Source organism: Symphalangus syndactylus, chromosome 19, assembly GCF_028878055.3.
Source record: "Symphalangus syndactylus isolate Jambi chromosome 19, NHGRI_mSymSyn1-v2.1_pri, whole genome shotgun sequence".
Lineage (NCBI taxonomy): Eukaryota > Metazoa > Chordata > Mammalia > Primates > Hylobatidae > Symphalangus > Symphalangus syndactylus.
Genome location: NC_072434.2, coordinates 68,672,439 through 68,697,589, shown reverse-complemented (window position 1 = coordinate 68,697,589; position 25,151 = coordinate 68,672,439). Strand labels below are relative to the sequence as shown.

At 46.8% G+C, this 25,151-nt stretch overlaps 1 protein-coding gene and 1 pseudogene across 1 annotated transcript in view; one reads left to right on the top strand and one right to left on the bottom strand.

The window, feature by feature from the left end:
• Nucleotides 1–24,848, top strand: part of LOC129458277 (calpain-8-like) — a 58,881-nt gene extending 34,033 nt beyond the window's left edge. Inside the window, exons 4-14 of the mRNA XM_055233988.1 lie at nt 240–373; nt 1,220–1,388; nt 2,491–2,574; nt 5,454–5,539; nt 8,079–8,153; nt 8,901–9,061; nt 12,189–12,364; nt 16,084–16,095; nt 18,970–19,181; nt 19,369–19,472; nt 24,829–24,848. Of these exons, the coding sequence (XP_055089963.1) occupies nt 240–373; nt 1,220–1,388; nt 2,491–2,574; nt 5,454–5,539; nt 8,079–8,153; nt 8,901–9,061; nt 12,189–12,364; nt 16,084–16,095; nt 18,970–19,181; nt 19,369–19,472; nt 24,829–24,848 (1,233 nt within the window). The remainder of the gene's footprint in view (nt 1–239; nt 374–1,219; nt 1,389–2,490; nt 2,575–5,453; nt 5,540–8,078; nt 8,154–8,900; nt 9,062–12,188; nt 12,365–16,083; nt 16,096–18,969; nt 19,182–19,368; nt 19,473–24,828) is intronic.
• On the bottom strand, nt 24,758–24,852 carry LOC129459050 (uncharacterized; annotated as a pseudogene).
• Nucleotides 24,853–25,151: the final 299 nt, after the last annotated feature.

Sequence of the window (25,151 nt, the reverse complement as noted above, 5' to 3'; positions counted from 1 at the left end):
GCTGCCACTGGGTGGCGCTGGGCAAGTTCTCTGATGCACAAACGCAGACCCTGGACTAGATGTTCCCGGGTTCATCTGGCATCTCCTGTGTGCACAGATAAGGCAGACACATGTCCTGCTCCTACGGAGCCAAGACTCGAGCACTGATGGCACAGAGTCCCCACGTGAGGTCCCCTGGAGGGACTCCCTTTACACATCTGCTTATTCATGTGAGCTGCCGCTGTGTCCTCCCTCCCCAGTTCTGGCAGTACGGAGAGTGGGTGGAGGTGGTCATTGATGACAGGCTGCCGACCAAGAACGGACAGCTGCTCTTCCTACACTCGGAACAAGGCAATGAATTCTGGAGTGCCCTGCTGGAGAAAGCCTATGCCAAGTAAGTGGGAAAAGCCAGGAGCTGGGAGATGCCAGAGCCTCCCTGAAAGCTGTCCCTCCCATGTCTGCCACCCCACCCCAAACTCAGGGCGTCACGGCCAAGTCTTTCCCAGCATCCAGACCCCCATGAGCTGGAGAGAGAGCATTTTTCAGTAACTAAGAGAAACAGAAGTCTGGGCGGGGAGTTTAGCATCTCAGCTCTGCCTCGGGTGAATGTGTATGTGGTGGGGCCAGCTTCCCTGCCCCTCTGGGCCTGAGCTTTTCCTCTTTCAAATCCCAAGGTAGGTTCCTGGGGCAACGTAAATGTTTAAAAGAATGATGAAGAATACTAAAACAAATGCACTAGATACCAAACTCAACAAAGTGTCTGCTCTTTCCTCAGGAGTTCTTCTCACCAGCGTTTGATGTTCAGAACCTTCTTTGGGGTTCTTTTAATTACTTTTGTTTACTGATACCCTTTTCTGCAACCCCAGTTCCTTTCCAGTCCTATTTCCCAGCAAGCCTCAGCAGATGCGTCTCAGCCTTGAGGGAAAGTTCTCCTCCTTCCCATCTGTGCCTCCAGCCCCAGAAACCCAAGCAGCTGGGGCCAGCTCTGGAGGGGTTGCCCTTGGCTTTGTAAAGGAGGTGGTGGCTGGAGAGAGGTTGGCTGAGGTCAGTTCCTAGTGAAGTGCTGACCTGGGCACACAAAACAGTGGCCTAAGCAGCTTCCTGGCCCATAGGCAAAACTGGCAAACAGCCCTTCTTTATCTTCCAGGCCACAGTATGTCCTAGCACTGTCCCGGTCCCCAATCCCCGGGTCTCCTTGCTGGGGGTGCTAATGGAGCATGTGTTCTTTCTTTTCCAATAGGCTCAATGGTTGTTATGAGGCTCTCGCTGGAGGTTCCACGGTGGAGGGGTTTGAGGATTTCACAGGTGGCATCTCTGAGTTTTATGACCTGAAGAAACCACCAGCCAATCTATATCAGATCATCCGGAAGGCCCTCCGTGCGGGGTCTCTGCTAGGCTGCTCCATTGATGTGAGGCATATGGCTTCTCTACTGCCCCACCTCCCCCCACTGCTACCCCTTGTGTGGTAGGGAAGGGATGAGACAGTGAGAGAGAGGCCTAGGAAGGCTTTGGGTCAGAGCAGAGTCTGAGGCTTAGTGGGCAAGTCTGGTAACACGCAGGCCTGCACATGAGGGGCTGGTGAAGACCTAATTAGTGGGTAGGAACCGGGGTTAGTTGCATTGCAGGAGCCCCAGTTTCCCTCTCGTTGTTAGAGCCCCTTCAGTACTGCTGGAATGGCCCTAAGAACATAGCCTAGGATCCCTGGATCCTAGGCCCCCCATTTGCTACCTGCTTTTTGCTAAATAATCTTGAGGTTTTGGAAAACAAATGTGATGACTGATGATACCTGATGGATCTTGAGCTCCCTGAAGGAAAGAGAAGTTCTGAAACCAGAGGTTGTGGCTGGACGGGAGGCTGAGCTGTGTGGATTTCCAAGGTGGCTGTGGAAACCAGAGGCTGGAGGCCCCCAGCCCTGAGGTCCTGTCACCACCTCGGGCTCCTGTGACCAGCTGCCCTCTGGCTGCCCTGTCTTCCTCTCTTGTCCTTACCTGGTGATTTTAGAAATGTGATTGACAAAGTGAGAAGATCCTCCCTTTTTCCTCTCTCTGCAAACCCCAGCAGGAGATGTGGTTTTTGGTGAAGGGGTGGTGCGGGGCATGAGAGAGGGGGTGCTGAGGAAATAGGAAGGGTAATGAGGAGTCCACTCAGGGAGAACCTTGGAGGACTGGGACCTGTCCAGAGCCATCAGCATGGAGAATTAGCCTTCTTCAGGCAGCTGGGGGTCACTCTCAGAGAATAAATGACTTCCCAGTTTCTTGGTGGCATTTTGAAGGCTGGTAAATTGTCTTCCAGGCTTGGCAGGCGCCTGCACTGGCCTGGAACTGCAGGCCTAATTAAAGAGGAAGTCTGGATGGAGATGACTTTATTTACCTGAGATTCATTGCCACGCTGCACCCCAGTCCCACACTGAAGCCCCCAGTGGCTGTGTAGTGTGTCCTTGGAAAGCATTCTAAGGCTGGCCCCTGAGAGGTCAGGGTCAGCCACTCTGAGTGGACTTTCTCCTCTACCCAGGTCTCCAGTGCAGCCGAAGCCGAAGCCATCACCAGCCAGAAGCTGGTTAAGAGTCATGCGTACTCTGTCACTGGAGTTGAAGAGGTAAAATTGTGTGTGTGGGGGGAAGGTAACATGTGATAATATTTCCATGAATCCAAGCTGTCCCGACAGGAGGAAAGAGGTGATTACTACTAGAAGGTTCGGAATTGGCTTTTGAGCTTCACTGCCATGTTGGGGTGCACTCGCCTGCACAGAACACCTGACACCACAGATGAGCACTAGCTCTTGCTCTTTAGAACAGCTCTTCTGGCCAGGTGCAGTGGCTCACACCTGTAATCCCAGCACTTTGGGAGGCCGAAGCGGGAAGATTACTTGAGGCCAGGAGTTCAGGACCATTCCTGGGCAACATAGTAAGACCTCATCGCTACAAAAAAATTAAATTTTTTTTTTTCTAAAACAACAACAATAAAAGAAGGATTCTTCTGACTCTTACTCACTTGAAGATGGACAATGTAACCTCTCTGAGCTTTTGCTCAATAGGTTCTAACTAAATGCAAGCGCTCTTCTTAGATGCGGCCAGGAAAGCTGTAGAGATTGTCAGTTGGATTCTACAGACCTTCCAAAAAATATGGTTGTGTGGGCAAAACAGTGGGAACTCACAAAATCCCAAAAAGGGAAAAGGGGCAGTAGTCCTAGCTTTTAGGGTGGGGTAGAGTCATGGAAAGGCATGCAAGTACTCCTCAGTCTCAACCTGAGGAAAAAACTTGGGCTATACTATTCATTATTTTTATTTCCTACATTGTGTCTTCTTTCTAGAAGGATTTAAGGTGGCTTACAATGATTTTATTTATTTATTTATGTATTTATTTAGAGACAAGGTCTTGCTCCATTGCCCAGGCGGGACTGCAGTTGCATGATCTTGGCTCACTGTAGCCTCGACCTCCTGGGCTCAAGTGACCCTCCTGCTTCAGCCTCCCAAGTAGCTGGCACTACAGGCAAGTGCCATCACGCCTGGCTAATTATTAATTTTTAAAAATTTTCATAGAGACAGAGTGTCTCTATATTGCCCAGGCTGGTCTTGAATTCCTGGGTTCAAGCCATGCTCCTGCCTCGGCCTCTCGAAGTGCTGAAATTACAGGTGTGAGCCACCATGCCCAGCTGGTGGTTTACCATTAAAAGAACAGACATGATAAAACCACACAACTACAGTAAAACACATCAATCCAGGCTGAAGACAGTGCTATAATTGAGAAATTAATTTTGCTTTGGGCTTCCCAATGGCCAAGGCAGAAAGGGAAATGCAATGAATGTCCCACCTCTTGTTATTTATTTAAGTGAAATAGGCCAGGCGTGTTAGGGTGTGCCTGTAGTTCCAACTACTCGGGAGGCTGAGGTGGGAGGATCACTTGAGCCCGGGCGGGCGGTTGAGCCTGCAGTGATCACACCACTTCACTCCTGCCTGGGTGGCAGAGAGAGGCCCTGTCTCAAAAATAAATAAATAAATAGAATTAAATGAAATAGATGTTCTCTACATGTGTTTGTGTTTCATAAATATGCTTTTCTTTTTTCTTTTCTTTTTTTTTTTTTTTAGAAGGAGTATTGGTCTATCGCCAGGCTGGAGTGCAGTGGCACGATCTCGGCTCACTGCAACCTCCGACTCCTTGGTTCAAGTGATTCTCCTGCCTCAGCCTCCCGAGTAGCTGGGATTACAGGCATGTGCCACCACGCCCGGCTAATTATTTTTTTTGAATTTTTAGTAGAGATGGGGTTTCACCATGTTGGCTAGGATGGTCTCGATCTCCTGACCTCATGATCTGCCCAACTCGGCCTCCCAAAATGCTGGGATCACAGGCGTGAGCCACCGCGCCTGGCCCAAATATGCTCTTTAATGAAGTTAATCTCATAAATGGGAATTGAACATATACATGCAAACACTGGGCTAAGCGAGTTGGGGGATACACAGGAAATGAAGACAACGAGGACCTAACAGCCTATGCAGTTGGCATGTACATATGTGAATGCCAGTGTGTGTGCAGGGTCCCAAGGTGTTTATGCTTGAGTGTTCAATAAATAGGGGAAAGCAGGCCGGGCGCGGTGGCTCACGCTTGTAATCCCAGCACTTTGGGAAGCTGAGGCGGGCGGATCACGAGGTCAGGAGATCGAGACCACGGTGAAACCCCGTCTCTACTAAAAATACGAAAAATTATCCGGGTGTGGTGGCGGGCACCTGTAGTCCCAGCTACTCGGAGAGGCTGAGGCAGGAGAATGGCGTGAACCCGGGAGGCGGAGCTTGCAGTGAGCCGAGATCGCACCACTGCACTTCAGCCTGGGTGACAGAGCGAGACTCCGTCTCAAAAAAAAAAAAAAAAAAAAAAAAAATATATATATATATATATATATGGGCTTTGGAGACAGCCTGCCTGGGTTCCCGGCCTGCGTTCACCAGTTACTAACTAGATAATCTTGGATAACGTAACTTCTTTAAGTCTCAGATTTTTGAGCTATGAAATGAAGATAATTCTTTATCTTCTCAGGATTGTCGTGAGTGTTAAATGAGGCAATAAAGCATCTAAAATGCTTAGCACAACACCTCGTCTATAGTACCTGCTCAATAAATGTTAACTGCTGTGCTTTGGTGTTTGTTTGGAGGGTGTTTATTATCATTAGGTCTCATGTATTAAGAGCTCAGTCAATCTTCGTCAACTATAAAATCTAAATCTGAGTTAAAGCAGACATAAGCTTGTTTTTGGGCTAGACTCACTCTTCATTTATTCAAACAAATTATGAAAAATACTTCATTTATTCAAACAAATTATGAAAATACTTGGCCCAAGCCTGAAAAGATGCATTAAAGGAAAATAAAAGTGTGGTCCTTTAGGGACATCTGAAAAATTTCATGCAGATCCTCTCAGGTGCAGACGTGCCTGCAAGGCAACAGGAGCATAGTAATTCAGTCACTTTTCTGTGTGTGGAATTTGCAGGTCGATTTCCAGGGCCATCCAGAGAAGCTGATCAGACTCAGGAATCCATGGGGTGAAGTGGAGTGGTCGGGAGCCTGGAGCGATGAGTAGGTTTCTTTCCCCCACTTCTCCAATCATCTCTCCCTCTGCGGAAGGGTGTCGTGTAAAACACACAATAACGAGATCGATGTCACAGTGAGTTCAGCAGCACATCCTGTCTGCAGATCACACAGTGTGTTCAGAAAAGAGTATTAAATGGATCCAGGCTGGGAAAAGCAAAATAAAAACCACTGGGCCGTAGTCTTCGATTCTGGCTTTCTGCTTTGGCATTTGAAAGTTTGGCGGCTCTGTGGAATTTTGCTTTGCGCTGAAAGGTTTTTGTGTTTTTTACCTGACACGCCGTGCTGGTCCAAAGGTCAAATCGATCACTCACAGTCTGTTTCTTTCCACTCCACAAACACTGGACACTCTGACAAAGGCCAAACCCCTCAGCATCAAGAAGAAACAAGGATGCTGAGAAAATGAAATTTGACCCTAGGAGCCCTGGGCCCCGGCAGCAGTGATGAACGAGGCAGCGGCACTCGCTCCTGCCCTGGGCACGTTTGATCACTGACTGGAGAGACTCCTCTTGGGCAGGCCTCTCTGCTGATGAGGGAAAGTCGGTCAGAGGTGGTGATGTCCCAGGACAGCTGTGCCCTGGAATCCATGTCCCCATGATGCAGGAGGGTGGAAAGCATGGGGTAGTTTCTGTCCAGTGAGCACAGCTGGCCTGGGGGAGGCAGGTTAGTGTGGGGGAGGAATTAGAATTAGCCAGTCTCAGCTGGGTACAGTGGCTCACGCCTGCAATCCTAACACTTTGGGAGGCCTAGGCGGGTGGATCACTTGAGTTCAGGAGTTCGAGACCAGCCTGACCAACATGGTGAAACCCCGTCTCTACTAAAAGTACAAAAATTAGCTGGAAATCGCTTGAACCCAGGAGGTGGAGGTTGCAGTGAGCCGAGATTGGGCCATTGCATTCCAGCTTGGGCAACAGAGCGAGACTCCATTAAACAACAAAAAAAATAATTAGTCAGTCTCATGGACAAAGAACCACCAGAAATGAAAATGGTCACAATAATGCTCCCTTCCAATACATCCTTAATCCTCAAGTGCTGTCGGTACTCTGTGATGCCACCAGGGCTTTCGAAGGGGACATCGCCACATTTAATCACAGCATCATGACTGCTCATGACTGTGCAGAGCGGCAGTAACTCCCTTCAGGGTTGTGTCACGAAGAAACACGTGTCTCTGGGCCACGCATGAGCCTCCTGTAGGAAGGATTTTTCATTCTACTGCCTAAGATTGAGCAAAACCCAAAACCTCAGTTCTGCCAACTTCCCTAAAAGGATGACAGGGCCCCGTGAAATTGAAACCCTGAATTTGGGCCATTCTTACCAAAAGCCACTACCGAGCTGTCCAAACGGCTTGTTTGACTTTCTCACCTTTCCCTGAGCACGCGCTCCCTGGCAGGTGGGAGGTGGTGACTGTCAAGTCCTAGAGGCCCTACCAGCTGGAGATGCAACCTGGGATAGTTATATATATCAGCTGTTGGAGAAGGAGGGTGCCGAATCTCTAAGGCAACATCCCTAAGCTCAGCCCAGGGATTAGTGAGATTTTACTTAAAAAAAAAAAAAAATTGGAGCAGTAGGTCAGATCTAGAATTTTCCAACTCCTGCCCTAATCTTTGTTTGTAACAAGCACATTCTGAGATTTGGTTTTAATCAAATTAATGTTTCAATGAATTGAAGAGGCCCTGGGAACTGTTGTGCTGACCCCCGGGGTCTTAAAGCCTAGCTTGGAGGGAGAGGCTGGGCTGGAGTGTGCCCCAGCTCTTATGCTGGGGAGAGAAGGTGCTTAGGTTTTGCTGAAGGTATTCAGGCAGGGATTTTTTTTTTTTTTTTTTTTTTTTTAAAGATGGATCTTGATACTGCTCTGTTACTTAGATGTCACACACATATTTCAGGAAAACCTAACTTTGTAAAGGTCAGGAAGCTGGAGATGGCATTCAAACAAAGCGCATAGATATTGCCCTTGAAAGGCCACCAGCAGGAGGTCTCACAGGGTGACGTTACTTCTGGGAAATTGCCATAAAACTGGCCTGGATGATCATTCTCGCAGGTATGAGGAACTGAACCATGTCCATGTCCCCAGAGCTGGTTAGACTCTGTCAGCATATTCACCCCAGACTGCTGGATAAGCCAGAGTGAAAAGTGACTAATGGGTACTGGAGTGCCTGCCTTTCTAGTGACAAGAAATCATCCACATCCTCTCCTGGGCCTTCCCATTCCTGCGAACAGGGGCCTGGGAGTCTTAATTAGAAATGTCAAATTTGCCCTACAGAGTAAAAATTAGAGCATAATGTTTGAGCCATAATGTTCCTGTCGCATGTCCAAGGCCACCCTGCTAGTGCCCTTGGAGTCCGTGTCCTGGGTCTGTGTCCCTTCCCCAGACAGTGTGCTCGCCCCACACTGTCCATTCTGCCTTTCTGCCTGCAGTGCTTTTGGTATTTTGTTTCTGGCTCTTAGGGGGAAGCTTAGCTGCAGTAAACCGCTTGCCCTGTGTGTAGAACCTCTCAGGAGCGAGCACCTCTGCTTGTTTTCCCCTCAGTGCACCAGAGTGGAATCACATAGACCCCCAGCGGAAGGAAGAACTGGACAAGAAAGTTGAGGATGGAGAATTCTGGTGAGAGAGTTTTCTGCTGAAGCGCTGTCCCACTGGTGATGGGTCCATTTTCAGTTCTGATGTGAACTCGAGGTGTCTGGGCCTTCTAGGAAGGTGACATGGTTCCTGACCATGGTGAATTCATTCTTCTCCTCCTTTTGTCCTGGTATAATTCCACCTCTATACCAGCATGTCTAAAGCACTGAAACCATGATATCTGGGCCCTCAACCTGGCCTAGCTATCAGCCTGTCTTTCTCAGTTCTATTATCTTTCCAATGAACTGAGAGCACTGCTTCTATCTCTTTAAGCTAAGATTTACCTACCATCAATATGGGAGAACTTCCTTTGCTAGTGAGCTAAGGAAGATAATAAGGATACTCCTTGAATATGGTACGGCTTAGCTGGACATCACTCAGAATTAAACAAAAAGAAACCTCTTGTGAGCTCAGACTTAACCCAATCTAGAGGCAAAGGCTTTGCTGAGATGACCTCCTGTGGTCTTTTGCAGTTTACAGTTCAGATCCTTTGCTTGGTTGTTAAGATATGTGGCGGGCGGGGGGGGGGGCCCTATAAGAGCCAAGAAGCTAGCGCTAGTGAAGAATGTGGACTGTTGTCTCTGCGTGTTTGTATCAGTGTGCTGTAGCAAAGATCAAGCTAGCCCACGGCCTCTAGGGCCTGTGCCACGGCTCCTTCCCGTGCCCGGTATGTGTGCCTTTAATCACAACCCAGCCCTCTTCACTGAGAGCCCTCTGGTGCCTCTGCCCCAGGATGTCACTTTCGGATTTCATGAGGCAGTTCTCTCGGTTGGAGATCTGCAACCTGTCCCCGGACTCTCTGAGTAGCGAGGAGCTGCACAAATGGAACCTGGTCCTGTTCAACGGCCGCTGGACCCGGGGCTCCACAGCTGGGGGCTGCCAGAACTACCCAGGTAAGGTGAAGGGCTGCCTCGGCCCAACCTCCTCCAGCTTATCCTCCCTGAGCTGGGTCACTTTATGTAATTTTTTGTTGTTATTTTGTGTGCTTTTTTGAGGCAGGGCCTTGCTTTGTTGCCCAGGTTGGAGTGTAGTGGCACGATCTCTGCTCATCACAACCTCCGCCTCCTGGGCTCAAGTGATCCTCTCACCTCAGCCTTCTTAGTAGCTGGGACCACAGGCATGCACCACCATGCCTGGCTAATTTTAAAAAAATTTTTTTGTAGAGACAGGGTCTCACCATGTTGCCCAGCTGGTCTCGAACTCCTAGGCTCAAGTGATCCACCCACCTCGGCCTCCCAAAGTTCTGGGATTACAGTTGTGAGCCACCGTGCCCAGCCCTATATGTTAATCTTTGGATAAGGCCTTTGGACTTTGACTTCTGGGCACCCTCTGGAGGCCCTGCTTCTCCCTAGGGCTTGGAGGCCAGGGTTGTGAGGGTGGGCAGTGGCTCTGCAGCCACTCAGCTGCAGCCTGAACCGTGTGTTCAAACCATCCCTGCTTCACCCACCCGCCCTGCCCCCAAAGGACGTGCTTTCCACACTAACCCTGCTCTTGGCACCTTATGCTAAGGCCTCCTGTTCTTCCCTTGGGCTTTTGCCCCTTCCTCCCCACTCCCCTCCCGCAACCCAGCTGGCTAACAGTCATCTCGCTGACCTCTGGGACAGAGTGGCTGATGGTGCGCTAGGAGAACACGGGTACAACATCTGCTATTTCAATAGACTGCATCCATTACAGCTGCTGTTTCACTGTGTGTTTGTGCCTGAGTTGGAGGTGGAGGGGCAAAGACAGTGTGGGCCGTGATGGCCACACACAGGGCATGCATGTCATGGCGACTCAGTCCCTGGTGGAGATAGTATGGTGCCAAGCATGGCCTCCGCACTAACCCTGGGTCCTCACCTGGTGAAAGGTGGGAAGCCTTCCTGGCTCACAGAAGATCACTAATGTGTCCCTGTGTAGGCTCCTCCTAGGTTGAATCAGCTGAGGCAGCACCTGATGAAGAAACTCAGGAAAACAGCCCCACATCTCTAAGGAGAAATGAAGAAAAGCAAATCCTGCTCTCTCTACTTTTCACCTCCTGCTCCCCACGCTCCCTGCCTGGTTTGCTGTTGATCTGTTGATTGACTTAGACTGTAAGCGCATGGGGCAGGGCCAGTCACTTTCTTCTCATGACAGAGCTCACTGCAGGGCTGTGTTCAGTGCTAGGGAAGCAGCATTAGAATAAAACCCCACCTGGGTGCAGTGCTGGGTCTTGACAAGTTCTCTCTTCTTTCATCGCCCATCCAACCCAAAGCTCCCAGTTCAGGCAGCTATGACCAGAGTGCTGAACAGAGAGGAAGGAAAGGGGTCCATATCCTGCCATTGTTGCTTGATTTAGACCCTGGGAAGGGCATTTCCCTCTTCTGAGCTTCAGTTTCCTAGTCCTCCAGATGGGGTTCGACCTTCCAACCTTACTGGGTCACTGCGAGCCTTGGAACACAGAGTGTGTAGGGAAGCATTTTGTAAACTGTGTAGCATTATATAAATGGGAGTATTATTTTTATGGCCCATTCTCTTCCTCCAGTACTGTTAAGGAGTAAACAAAAAATGTATGGATTGCAGTAATGTTGCATTTGGGAGAAATTAAAATATGCTCACCATTAGCAAGCTCTTAGAAAACGTGGAGGAAATTTGCATGGATCATTTTGGGAACTCAGAACTGTAGGGGGTGCCCAAGGTATCTGCATGCACCAAGTCACAATCCCATCCATGCTGCCAACTAGCTGTCAGGAAGACATGGATAGTTACTGCCCTTTGGTAGTGATGGAAGTATAGGCGATTACAGATTTTTTTTTCTGTCTCCTATGGGATCCACAGTTATCTGGCTTTAAAATCCATAAACTTGAGCCCTAAAACAAACAAACAAACAAAAAACGCAATAAAAAACCAAAACAAAGCAAACAAAAAACCCCCAAAAACTGGAAGTGGGGATTCTGGGAAGGTGGAATTGAATAAGTAATCCTACTGTAAAGAAAAGTGATAATCAATGGCTCTTGGTCACCTGTGAATGCCTTGTTATTTTCCAAGTTAGACTCTTCTTTAAAGGATGTAAGGAAAAATCCCATGCCCTTCCACTTCTTTTTTCCTCCAGGGCACATCATTTTTGAAATTGTTGAGGCCCTAGAGTGGAGACACCTGTCGGGCATGTCTTCTGCAATTATGCTCTGCCACTGGACTCTGTCATAGACTTGCTGCATATCCTTGGATGATCCTTTTAACCTCTCTATGCCTTGGCTTGTGTACTTACTATTCTGAGAGATTTTTAAAAAGCCATCTTTGAAATGAAGGAGTCTTTTTCAATATCCATACGTGGTGTGGCAGGACTGCTTCTTAATTGCCAATTGTGATTCCTCATGCATTATTAAATAACCTTCTCTTGAAGAAAGTGTGTCTCGTCAGTGGGCTGCAACACTGAAGCCATCCTGTGAGGCCCCTGGGGTGATGGACAGCAGATTAGTTCTCAGGGGTGCCGCAGGCTGTGCTCTGCAGCTGGGGCCCTCTCAGAGGGAGAATAGGTGTCAATCAGATGGCAAGAGCAGTTGTCTTAATAGTGTCAGGGAGAGACCTTTTTGGTAGCTAATCTCTTCAGGGACTTTCTCCTCTACTGTCCCGGGGACATGCTTTTTACCCGGAGATCTCCCTTCCTCCAGAAGGTGGGTTTGCCTTCACAGGTCAAGTGCTGAGAACAAGGTGATGTTAAGTCTTTCCCTAGGAAGACTTGGAGGCAGTGCTGCCCAGTGTAGCTCTCAGATCGTGGGATCCTGAATATTCCCAATCAAGCACTTCTGGGCTCCTGGTTGATCAAATGGACAAGCACATATTTCCAAATGCGATGCGATATGTCTGTGTGTGTGGATGTGTAGGAAGGTAGGAGGAAATGCCTGACCACCTTGTAAAGAACACTTTCTGAGGCCTGCTTACTAGGCACAGTTTGGACAGAGCTGTGCATTCATTAGGATGATCAAGTTTCTTCCCTTTTACTTTATTCTTCTTCATCTCCTCACCCGCTATGTGGGGAACCACCATCACCTGGGTGACTTCCAGCCACTTACTGGACCAATCCCCAGTTCAAAATCCATTTGGATGAAGTGGATGAGGACCAGGAGGAGAGCATCGGTGAACCCTGCTGTACAGTGCTGCTGGGTCTGATGCAGAAAAATCGCAGGCGACAGAAGCGGATAGGACAGGGCATGCTTAGCATCGGTTATGCCGTCTACCAGGTACTGCTCTGCTGGGTTTGTCCTTCATTATACACTTGATGTTTTGGGGCTGAATATCTTGGCCAGTCATTGTAGCACATCTTTCCTATTGCTGGAGTATTCCTAATCGAGAAGTGTCCTTGCTCCTCTATATACCTCTCCCAGTGGCCTTACTGAGGCCTGAATTCCACAATTAGAGATTCATTCCTATGGCTTAAGTCTCTGCTGTTAACATTGAGATGTGTGATACGTTAACCTTTGCCTGTCATTGAGGGCTCAGTGTACATGTGTTCATTAGACTCTTTTCCAAGTACGGGCTTCCCCAGGGACAAGAGCCAAGAACATGGGGGCATAAGGCACTTGAGGTGGCACAAGGAGGGTGAGGGGCGTCACTGAGTCAGGGAAGGAGGCTGGATATGGGAGCCAAAGACAACTATTCCCTGGGAGGCCTTGAGACACTTGGAGCACACAGGGCATGAGCTGGGGTGATGGAAACCACGTGCCCATTTTCAGTTCTGGTGTCTCTGAACTCTGGAATACGGCTGGCTCTGGGCTCACGCTGCAGTCCCTGACTAATATGCCAGTTTTCCTGGCAGCCACGCCTCTACAGACTTAACAGCCTCACAGATATGTTAAAGCAAGATCTTTGCGTCTTGATAAGTCTAGCCAGAAACAAATTGGAATCACTTTTTTATACAAGCAAAGACTCCTTATAGCAAATTCCAGCGGGGCTGATGGTGGTCATTTTTAAACCAATTTTGTTAAAAGAATTTCTTGGGAAAAATACAATTCTAATCAGGAAGACTAAGAGCTGTCTGGAGGCCCAATATCTCAGTATAAATTAATGTATGAAAAAATATTGTAATAAGAAACCAGGAGGGAAATAGTGCAATTGTCGAGATCCTATCTGCACGACACACTTTATTTCTCATATTCTGGAATTTAGGGCTTTAGAGTTTAGGGTGTATATGTGTATGTGTGCACACGCACGAGCATGCGAGTATATTTTACGTTGAAGAATGGGAGTCGGAAAATAATTGCTAATTGATGGCAGGAGAAAGGAATTGCAAATAAATAAGCTCCAATTCTACTCCAGCTTGGCTTTTTCATTTCCACCTAGAATGTAAGTAGCACAAAGCCAGACTCTGTCTGAAGAGATAAAAACCTGATTAGGCACTTAGTGTATGCGCATCAATTCAACAAACTGTAATAAGCATCTATTATGTGCCGGGTGCTGTGCTGAAAGCTGAGGACATGGAGGAATATCACATAGTTACTGCCCTCAAGGTGCTCACAGTCTGAAGTGGAAAGTGAGATGCACACTCCACTGGCAACAGAGCAGGTCAGATCTGCTGTGATGGGGACCAGACACAATGGGCTGGGTTCACCTCAGCTTCATGGAGGAGGAGATTTTGATGAGAACCTTGAAAGGTGAGCTGGATTTCAAGGGAGAATATTCCAGCCAGAAGGACATTTCCTGGCAGCTTGAAAGTTAAGTGATGGTTTTGGAGAGTTGACAGTAGATGGGCATGGCTGCAGGGTGGGCTACTCAGTTCTTCATCCATCAGGCCTACCTTTTTTTTTTTTTTTTTTTTTTGAGATGGAGTCTCACTATGTTGCCCAGGCTGGAGTGCAGTGTTGTGAACTCGGCTCACTGCAACCTCCGTCTCCCAGGTTCAAGCAATTCTCCTGCCTCAGCCTCTTGAGTAGCTGGGATTATAGGTGCACGCTACCACATCTGGCTAATTTTTGTATTTTTAGTAGAGATGGGGTTTCACCCATGTTGGCCAGGCTGGTCTCAAATTCCTGACCTCAGGTGATCCACCCGCTTTGGCCTCCCAAAGTGCTAGGATTACAGGTGTGAGCCACTGCACTCAGCCAGTCCTACCTTATATAACCAGACCAGCAAAGCATTCTTTCAAAGGGACTGAAATAGCTTTGTGTGGCATGACATTTGCACTCATAAATAATATATGAAGCATATCAGTTTTTTAGTCATCAAATTACAGTTGCTTATAAAATATTCCAGTGTATGTGATCTGTGGTCCTATATCTGGCCACAGGCGTATAATTTAGAGCATGACATCCATAAGTGAAAACAGTTTAAAAGTCAGGTTAAAAGGGTATCAGGAGTAGCTGGGGTTAAGGGAGTAGCTGGGGTTGCAGGGAGTGGGTGCCATATTCTTATTCCTGTATCTCCCTCCTCTTGCTTTAACTGGAGTTTGGATTGAGGATGAAAACCTGCTGCTAACTGAGAAGCAGCCAGGTGCCTCCAAAGGCTAAAGAGCCCTCCTTTTCTGGCCTCCTTTTTCTCCCGTTTATCTTCCTGCAGTGATGCCAGGCTAGCCTGTCATTTGCAGTCAGGATCCTGCATTTCAAAGATGACTCTTTCTTTCCATCCACCCATGGGCAGTGGCTAAGGCCTGCTCCCTTACCTCACTGCTCTGGATTTGTGCCACCAAGAGGCCCCAGTTGCCTGGCTCAGTTTTTGCTGGGTGATTCTTGGCAGGGTGGATCTGGAGCGTATTGATGGCAGCAGAGGTGGTCAAGTTGTTTGTGGAAAGATGGCCCACGTGGTTGGGAAAGCCCCGCCAAGGGTGTGTAAAGGCTATTAGGCCAGGAGCTGAGAGGAAGATACTTGTGAGGCCTCTGCATGGGTGATTTTGGTTTTACACTCAAAATTAGAGGAATGACTGTGACCCTGGACTCTTCTACTTCTGCTGCCAATGACCCATGGGGGCTCCAGAAGTGAGCATGCCAGCTGATACACATTTTCCTTAACATCGTTGTTTCTCAGAGTTATAGGCAGTTGACCATAGACCTAAGCGACAAATAATGGCCAGTCTTCTGGTCAAAAGGGCCTATGTGTCAGGGACAAAGAATGGAAAGGGACAAATTATGGGGCTTGAATCTTCTTCTCTAGCCTGGCATAGGAACCCCAGGCATGGGGAAGTTTCTACTCTGGATCTGAGAGCTACTCTCTTGTGGGAGTCAACACTTGCAGTTGCATATAATAGAGCCTAACTCGAGCTAGGCTAGTGAAAAGAGTGTACCAGCTCATGAAAACAAAGCAAGGGAAGGAGATGGAGGCTTGGGACAAGGGACTTGGATACTACCAGGATTCTTTCTCTCCACATCTCCTCTCTAGTGCTGATGACATTGTGCTAGTCTAGATTTCTTCATTCCCGAATATCACTAGCGTTAAGAAGGGAGCCCCTTCTGTTAGTTCCAGTACAGAAATCCCAGAGAAGTAAGTCTCTGATGGGCTCAGCTTGGGTCACGTGCCTATTCTTGAACCATTTCACCATAGCCAAGGGCAGAATAAACTATGGCTCAGGTTGAGTGAGATTCCCCCACTCTGGTCAAGCTCTTGATCTTGGACACCAGGTCCATAGGTCTGAAGAAGAGATTAGTTCTCATTGAAACCCCAAGGCTATTACTCCTGAAGAATTTGAGATCTTGGTAGATTCTACAACTAGAAAAGTAAGAAAGTAGAACCTAGAAATCTGGTGGGCCCCGACCAGGTTTCTAGGATTCTGTTCACAGATGGCCTCGAAATTCATCAATAATGTTCCAGTTTCAGAAATGCTGACTGGCTTCTCACTTTAGCACAAATGTCTTCCTCAGTGGCCCCGGGACTGCACAGTCTGTTTGCAAGACGTAGGGAGGGAGGGAAGAAAAGGAGCAGAAGGAGGACCTTGGAGCTCTCAGGTGACCTGCTCTTTTCTTTTGCCCCACAGGTTCCCAAGGAGGTATGTGAGTGCTGACAGAGATTCCTTCCTTTGGTGAGAAATAGCTTGGCTGTCTTCAGGATGGGCAGCCAGCAGCATCTGTTTCCTGTGTAGAAGCTGGTTGTTCCACAGCTCTCACATGATCCAGTCATGGATCAAACCACATGAGTAGGCTGGTAGCTCTGAGAGTGGGTGAGGACCATTGCAAGTCCCATCTGTCAGGCCCTCATGGAAGGAACAGTGGTGACCTTTTCCCCCATACCCTTGGTGGTCTGAACAAGGTGATTCCAACGGGCAGCGAAGGTTGAGAACCAGTGTTCTATATGGGCTTCCTCCAGCTGGAGTCAGTTGCACTAATTACGTAGAGGTGTATCCACCCTGCTGCAGCTTTACCCCAGTTCTTCTGGGTTTTCAAGCTTGGCTAGCCATGAAGCATGTGCCAACAAGGCTCAATTCATCAGCTCTAGTGTATGCCTTGGTCCAAGGCTGCAGATTACTGGTCCACCTGCCCTTGGCTCACAAAGTGCGTGTCATTGATTACAGAGGGAACAGACAAGGAATTGAATGGTTTAGAGCAAATACCTCTTACTGATGCAGGGCAGGTGAGCCCTCAAATTGGGGCTTAGCCTGGAAGGGTTCTTGGCTTCACCCAGGAAAAAATTCAAGGACCAGCCAGTGGTGTTAGCAACTTTTATGAAGTGGCAGGGTAGAGCAGCAGCCAGGTCCTTGCAGAGCAGGGCTACCTCATAGTCAGTGAGCCCAGAGTAGCAGTTGACAGGCAGTTCCACACTCATATTTATACCAACTTTTAATTATATGCAAATTAAGGGGCAGATTATGCAGAAATTTCTAGAAAAAGAGTGTTAACATCTGGGTTGTCAGGTTGTTGCCATGGAAAGGGGCAGTAACTTCTGGATGTTGCCAAGGCAACAGTAAACTGATAGGGCACACTGGTGGGTATGTCTTATGGAGAGGTGCTTTCACCTCTTCCCTGTTTCAGCTAGTGCTCCATTTGGTCCAGCGTCCTGCTGGGAGTTGAGTCCTACCTCCTACCTCATTACTACTAGAAAATAAGTAAAACCAAAGCTGATTTAAGTCTGGGTGATGGTGATTCCCATCAGAAATGCCCCATTTATATGAGAGAGGTGACGTGCACACACAATGGAGCTTTCTCCAGCAGCACCTCACAGTGCCCTCCATGTGTCACTCTGGATCCTGTGCTCTGCGAGTGCCGGGGGGCCTTCAGGACAACAGTTGTCAAACTTAGAATGTGCTTCTGAATCCCCTAGAGGGCTTGTTGAAGCACAGATTATTGGGCCCTGCTCCTGGAGTTTCTGATGCTTTCAGTCTAGGGTGGGGCCTGAGAATTTGCATTCTAACCAGTTACCCTGGGCTGCTCCTGCTGATCCCGATCCCACATTGAGAACCACCCTTAGTTAAACCTGCCCAACCTCCATCCTGTCACTTTGAGCTGAGCTATGTCAAGGGCAGATGTGGGGGACAGGGACCTTGTGGCATCTGCTTATGTGGGGTCCCTAGTAGGACAGAGTCTTACCTAGATCTTGCCTCAGTGTCCTCTAATTCCCGCTTTGGCCACCCAAATAGGACTTCTCTAACCTGCTCCACCCCTGGATTCTTGCTGGAACTCAGTTTGCCCCCTTCCCAACCCAAGCCAAATTAGAGTATCTTCCCTACTTCAACTCTCCTGAGTGCTTTCTCCTGCCAGTGCCCGTCTCCTCCCTTTGCTACCATCAGGTATGGCAAAAATGACCTTTAACTCATGACATGTAGGCCTTGGTCACATCCTCGCTGGCCACACCGCCAGCATTCTCCTGCCCAGAATGTAAGCATTTTTAGGGAGAATCTCAAGGACTGTGGGCACTCTAGTGGCTGGGTCAGTGGGAACTGTCTGGGGGCTCTATGTGGAGTCCTGACTAGGGTAGTGGAGGCAGGTGGCCTGCTTCCTTCTTTGCTTAGCAGATCTGTAATCCAAAGAGGGTCTGATGACCAAGAGTGAACACTGTCCACTCTGGCGTGGACATTTCAGCCCTGGGTCACACAGAAGTTACAGCCCTTGCAGTGTATCAGCACCTGGCCTCTGTCACAGGCATCTTGATGAAGACTGATCATAAAGACACAGTGCTACGGAGAGGCTTAATTACAGCAATAATAACGTCGGCACCTGTGTTTTGGAAGCACTCTGCAGTCCCTAATTAGCCTGTGTCATGCACCAACAGCCTCCCACCTCCCTGCAACAAATAAGTGGGTCCTGGAGAGCATCATAGCCTGTTGAGGAGAATCGAGGCCCTGGGGAGGCTGGGGGGACCCCAGACTAGGCCGAGCTGTGGCCGCCCCCTCTGCCTGTCTCTTTTAGAGCTGCCTCCCTGGGCTCCCAGACTGACCATCCTAGTCTCTTTGCAGAGCAGTTTTCACAGATAGTCAAAGGTGAACAAGTTTTTATGGCAGCTTTTGCTCGAGGACTAGGATTTAAGCTCTTTTCTCCAGCCTTGGGCCTGTACTGGGAAGGTCAATGCCACACTCCCAGAGACAGCTGCAGAATAAAAGAGCCTATTGGATTAGAGAGGAAAAATATCCAGAGAAGCTGAGCGCACACTAGAGACCCTGCTGCCCAACCTTCGTTTAACTGGGGAGGCTCAGAGGTCAAGGTCACACAGTCAAGATCAATGCCTCAAACCCGGCCTGGCACCCAGAAGGCACTCAAAATACACTTGATGATTGACATACAGTGAGTTCACAACAGAATCCGTGGCCTCCTGATTCTTGGTGCAGTGGTAAAAATCAATAATTCCTAAATCAGCACAATCAAGCTGAACTCTCGGGCTCTCATCTTCCAGGATTTAACAAGAAATTGACTCTGCTTATTGTTTTGTGCAGCTGGAGAGTCACACGGATGCACACTTGGGCCGGGATTTCTTCCTGGCCTACCAGCCCTCAGCCCGCACCAGCACCTACGTCAACCTGCGGGAGGTCTCTGGCCGGGCCCGGCTGCCCCCTGGGGAGTACCTGGTGGTGCCATCCACGTTTGAGCCCTTCAAAGACGGCGAGTTCTGCTTGAGAGTGTTCTCAGAGAAGAAGGCCCAGGCCCTGTGCGTCTCCTTCCCTCCGTGGTGGGGAACAGTTGTCTGTGGGCCCACGAAGGGAAATGGCCCCATGCAGGTTCAGGACCCACCCAAGCTCCCAGTACATGTTCCCACAAGAAGCCTCTAAGAAACTACAAGGCCAAAGGACCCTTCACTGGGTGTCCCCCTCCTACCACTCTACCTTGCTCTATAGGTCACAGAGAGAAAGGGAAACAGGAGACCAGCAGTGGCCTGGACTGGGGCTCCCACCTATGCAGGAGGAGCATGTGAGGCCCCGAGAGCGGGACCTGGACCAGAGTACCCCTCCTCCCCTCACACACACACCCATATACACACCACATATACACACATACACACCACATGCCACACACATACACACCATGTATCACACACATACACCACACACATACATACCACACACACATGCCACACACATATACACCACATGCCACACACATACACACCATGTATCACACGCATACACCACACACATACATACCACACACATACATGCCACACACATACACACCACATGCCACACAAACATGCACCACATACCCCACACATACATCACACAGACACCACACACCACACACACATACACAACACACACATGCACTACATACATACATACCACATGCCACATATACACACCACACACATATACACAACACACATGCTCTCCACACACATGCATATATACCACACACATGCTCCACTCACACACATCATGTATATACCACACACATACACATCACATGTACCACCTACACACATATACATGCCACATACCACACACATACTCCACTCACACATAACACATATACACCACACATACCATGCACACACACCACACACACACCACACACACACCACACATACACACCACACACACACCACACATACACAACACACATGGCAGGTATACACCACATGTACACACAATGTACATAAAACATACCATGATACACATACGCCATGTACACACACATACACACACTATGCACTAGTCATACACTACACACTATATACCACATACATCTCCCACGCATATACTATACACATGCTACTTACACTAACATACACCACATACACACCATGCACACATATACACCACACCACACACATGAACATCATGTATCGCATATCACACATATCACATACTACACACAGTATACACACTACACATACACACCACACATATATATCACATACACATTTATACCACACACACAGCACACATACTACAAGCACATGCACACCACATATTACATACCACACACACCAAACACACCACACACTGAATGTACACACTGCACACATCACACATCATACAGTACACACACAGTACACCACTCACACACACCATGTACATACTGCACACACTCCACACAATCACACAGCACACACTCATACCACATACACACTATATACATACCATTTCTGATGATGATAATTTCGACCATTTAGTGAAGGTGGTGGCTGTCATTTTCTCCACTGTAAAATTACTATTTTTATAATACCTTTGAAATTAATCAATTATTTTTTGGGAACTACTTTGAGACCATATACATATTCTGTTCCTCAACAAACTTTTACCTACTAGTTTTGCATTCATTGCCTGAACCAACCACTACTATGATTATTACAAAATAGTGTTTTTAAAAATTATAATATTTCCTCTTCCTTTATTGGCTGGTATACGACTGCTGGGAAGAGTTTTCCATTATCTCCCAGTTATTTACATAAATAAGGGCAGATGGGTTCCTATTTTACTCAATGGATTACATGCATTACTGTTGTTATTTATTTTGATGCTCAAATTGCCCCAGATTTTGCCAGGGATAGTCCCTTCAGGACAGCTCCTGTGCCCTTCTGACGTGTCCTCATCATTCTTCGAGCACCCCCTTACTTCCTGGAACGTGAAGCTATTCCAGATTCCACTTATAATTTTTCTGTCCTAGTTCTGGAATTAAACATTTCTTTTTTTATGGGGGGATATTAAGCATTTCTTCAAGGAGCCCTCTTTTTTTTTCTTTTTCTTTTTAGTGGGGAATAGTATTTAGAAACCAAGATCTGGGTGCTTATTGCTACTGAAATTGCTTCCAGTGCCTCAAGGCAGACAGATCTCTGTTCTCTGTATTAGAGGACACTCTATCCCTCTCTAGCTAACAGGCCCAGCCAAGAATTTTCTTATTTATTTATTTTTTTTGGCGGAGTCTCCAGGCTGGAGTGCAGTGTCGCAATCTCGGCTCACTGTAACCTCCGCCTCCCAGGTTCCAGCGATTCTCCTGCCTCAGCCTCCCAAGTAGCTGGGATTACAGGTGCCTGCCACCATGCCTGGGTAATTTTTTGTATTTTTAGTAGAGATGGGGTTTCATCATGTTGGCCAGGTCAGGTCTCGAACTCCTGACCTCAGGTGATCTGCTCACCTGGGCCTCCCAAAGTGCTGAGATTACAGGTGTGAGCCACAATGCCAGGATGAATTTTCTTATTCTTTAGGAGAATGTACCTTGATTTGATTTTTTATTCACTACTGAATGGGGCCAAGACCATAACGTTACATACTAACATGTAGATTTTTGTCTAGTATAGCTACAAATAATTTCATTCAGGGAAAAAAAATAAAACAACAAAAACTAAAACAAAAAATAAAAACCAAACAAATAAACAAAAACCCTAAATCCCAAAGGTTATAGTCTTCTTGCCCTGTATAACATTAACCAGCTTTGTATACCACCCCAAAATTCGAATTTAACATCTTTTATTCAGTGCCTATAATAATTAATCTCTCAAGTTCTCTTGAAACCAGCTTTACCAGCCCACTCATTCTCTCATTAATTAGGTAAATGAGTTTTTAAAAAACCAGGTACATAATCCTAAACATAATGCTCTCTTTATAAAAGTAAACAAATAAAATACAATTTTAACTCATAAAAAAATTATACCCATGCTGGTGTAGAGGCTCATACCTGTAATCCCAGCACTTTGGGAGGCCAAGGCGGGTGGACCACCTGAGGTCAGGAGTTTGAGACCAGCCTGACCAGCATGGTGAAATCTTGTCTCTACTAAAAATACAAAAATTATCCAGGCGTGGTGGCAGGCACCTATAATCCCAGCTGCTTGGGAGGCTGAGGCAGGAGAATTGCTTGAACCCCGGAGGTAGATGTTGCAGTGAGCCGAGATCATGCCATTGCACTCTAGCCTGGGCAGCAAGAGCAAAACTGTCTCAAAAAAAAAAAAAAAATTATATCAGCTGGGTGTGGTGGCTCACACTTGTAACCCGAGCACTTTGGGAGGTCCAGGTGGGCAAATCATTTGAGGCCAGGAGTTTGAGAGCAGCCTGGCCAACATGGTGAAACCCCATCTCTATTAAAAATACATAAAATTAGTTGGGCGTGGTGGCACATGCCTGTAGTCCCAGCTACTCAGGAGGCTGAGGCAGGAGAATTGCTTGAACCTGGGAGGTGGAGGTTGCAGTGACCTGAGGTTGCACCACTGCACTCCAGCCTGGGTGACAGAGTGAGACTATCTAAAAAAAAAAAAAAAAGTTATACTCTGCCACTTGAATTTCAACTGGCCTCCAATTCCAAATGACCACAATGTGATTTAACTTTCCCTCTTCCCATATTTGTAATTCTCTTCTCCAAAAATGAGAAATGTTGCTTTCAACCTTTTGAATTTATTTATTAATTTATTTAATTCAAGAATACACAGAAGGTAGTTTTAGAATCACAAACCCATACTACCATGAAAATTACAACTACCAACTAGACTTCAATATTTGTTTAGAGTTCGTTTTGTCCTTACTGAGAAGATATAATCAAAATGCTATAGACAAAGTCTCTTGAATTAGTTAGTTTCCTGCCTATTCAATCGATTCTCTTTGAATCTGGCTGGGCACATGGTGGCTCACACCTATAATCCTAGTACTTTGGGAGGCCAAGGAAGGATTGCTTGAGGCCAGGAGTTTAAGACCAACCTGGCCAACATAGCTAGATCCTATCTCTACAAAAAAAAAAAAAAAAAAAAAAGGGAGAGAGAGAGATTCTTTCTAAATCTAAAATCTGTTTAGAACAGGAGTGGCTTGGTTTACTCCACTACCCTTAGTTAGAATGTCTTTAACTGTGGGGGTTCCTTTCACATGAAAATAGGGCCCTCACTTTTTGTATAGGTGGCCATAGACGTATAATAGAAATAACAAATAGACAAGCAGCAGAATATACAAAACAGTTGCATTTTGATCACTTCCCAGGAGTTGTGCATTCAATTTACTAAAGACTTCATGTTTCTACTAGCCTTTTGCTGATATCCTAACTACACATTAGTTCTTTCCACCCCACATGGAAAATGACAGTATTGGCATACTTTAATTAACTCCAGATATTTTTCTCTATTTAGAACTCTGAGAAGTTGATCTCTCTCCAGAGGACCCCAGATAGTAAAAAGCAGTTCTAATTCTCTAGAGTTGGGCCATTCAAAGCCAGTTTTAAACAAGAGGTTGAATGATGTCCCCACATGTTCAGTTTTATATATGGTGTTAGCATACTTCTGGTGATAAGGGAGTTTTGTTAATGACTCATATAAATGACAGCTTAATTTTTAGTTTTTTAATAGTTGCGCCGTGTGCTTTGCTCTCATTTTTAATAGTTCTCTGTGTGATTTGTGTCCTGTTAGGAACAGGATTCTAACAAAGCCTAATTCTGGGTAAAATCTGGAGTTTATCTTCAGGCCCCTGGCCCTGTTGTATCGCCCTTTCCCACCTTATTTTCCTTGTATGCAGTGCCCTGAGGAGATCTTTTTCACATATTTAAAAGTCTTCTTTCATCAAAGTATCTGAAAGTCAGTCACACGAAGTTGTAAATAACAGATAATAGCTTAAAGTGTTACTCTTCTCTCCTAGACTCCTACAGGACAACCAGGGACAATCAGCTTCACAGGAACCTATCCTCCCTGCTGGCTATGTAATTTGCATAATTTATAGGGCTGGGTGCAAAATGAAAATGTGCTTATCTTGTTAAAAATCCAGGAAAAAAACTGTAATTAAAATACTAAAATATAAAGCCTGCGCAGTGGCTCATGCCTGTAATCCCAGCACTTTGGGAGGCTGAGGTGGGCGGATCACTTGAGGTCAGGAGTTCAAGACCAGCCTGGCCAACATGGTGAAACCCTGTCTCTACTAAAAAGACAAAAATTAGCTGGGCATGGTGGTGGGGCACCTGCAATCCCAGCTACTTGGGAGGCAAGAATCGCTTGAATCTGGGAGGTGGGGATTGAAGTGAGCCAAGATCGTGCCACTGCACTCCATCCTGGGCAACAGAGTGAGACTCTCTCTCAAAACAAACGAACAAATCCCTAAAATCTGAAGCTTTTTTTTTTTAAAAAATGTTTATTTATAAAATGTAATAGGAATAATAGTGATATATGAGTAATGACATAAACCTACAAATTGCAAAAATGTACCATTTTTTATTTCACCAATTTATATAATACAATGGATAATAATACTTTATTAATGTGAAGTGTTGATTGATCATAAGATTTTTCTGACTCACTTCTCTGCAAATCATTTCTAAAGCCATCAAAATTTATATTTTCTGTTTTTTTTAAAAGAGGGGCTATGCTAATCTTCTCTGTACCGTTCCAATTTTAGTATATGTGCTGCTGAACTGAGCACCAAAATTTATATTTTCAAGATGATGACAGCAGAGTAAGAAATAAAAATAAAATCCTAAGCCTCTCAGCCGACTGAATGGAGTGCCTCTCAGCCAAGGGGACCCCAGAGGAATCTTAAAAAGACACACCTCAATATGCCCTATCCTTATTCATCTTTAACCAGAAATTTTTCCTAAGGAGTACACAGAAATCAGCCCTGGGGAACAAGATACAGATGACTCTACTTCATTGCCTTTAGCCAGTCATCCGAGGCCGTGACTGGACTCCCTCTTCCTTTTTGTGGGTGTGTGTGTGTGTGTG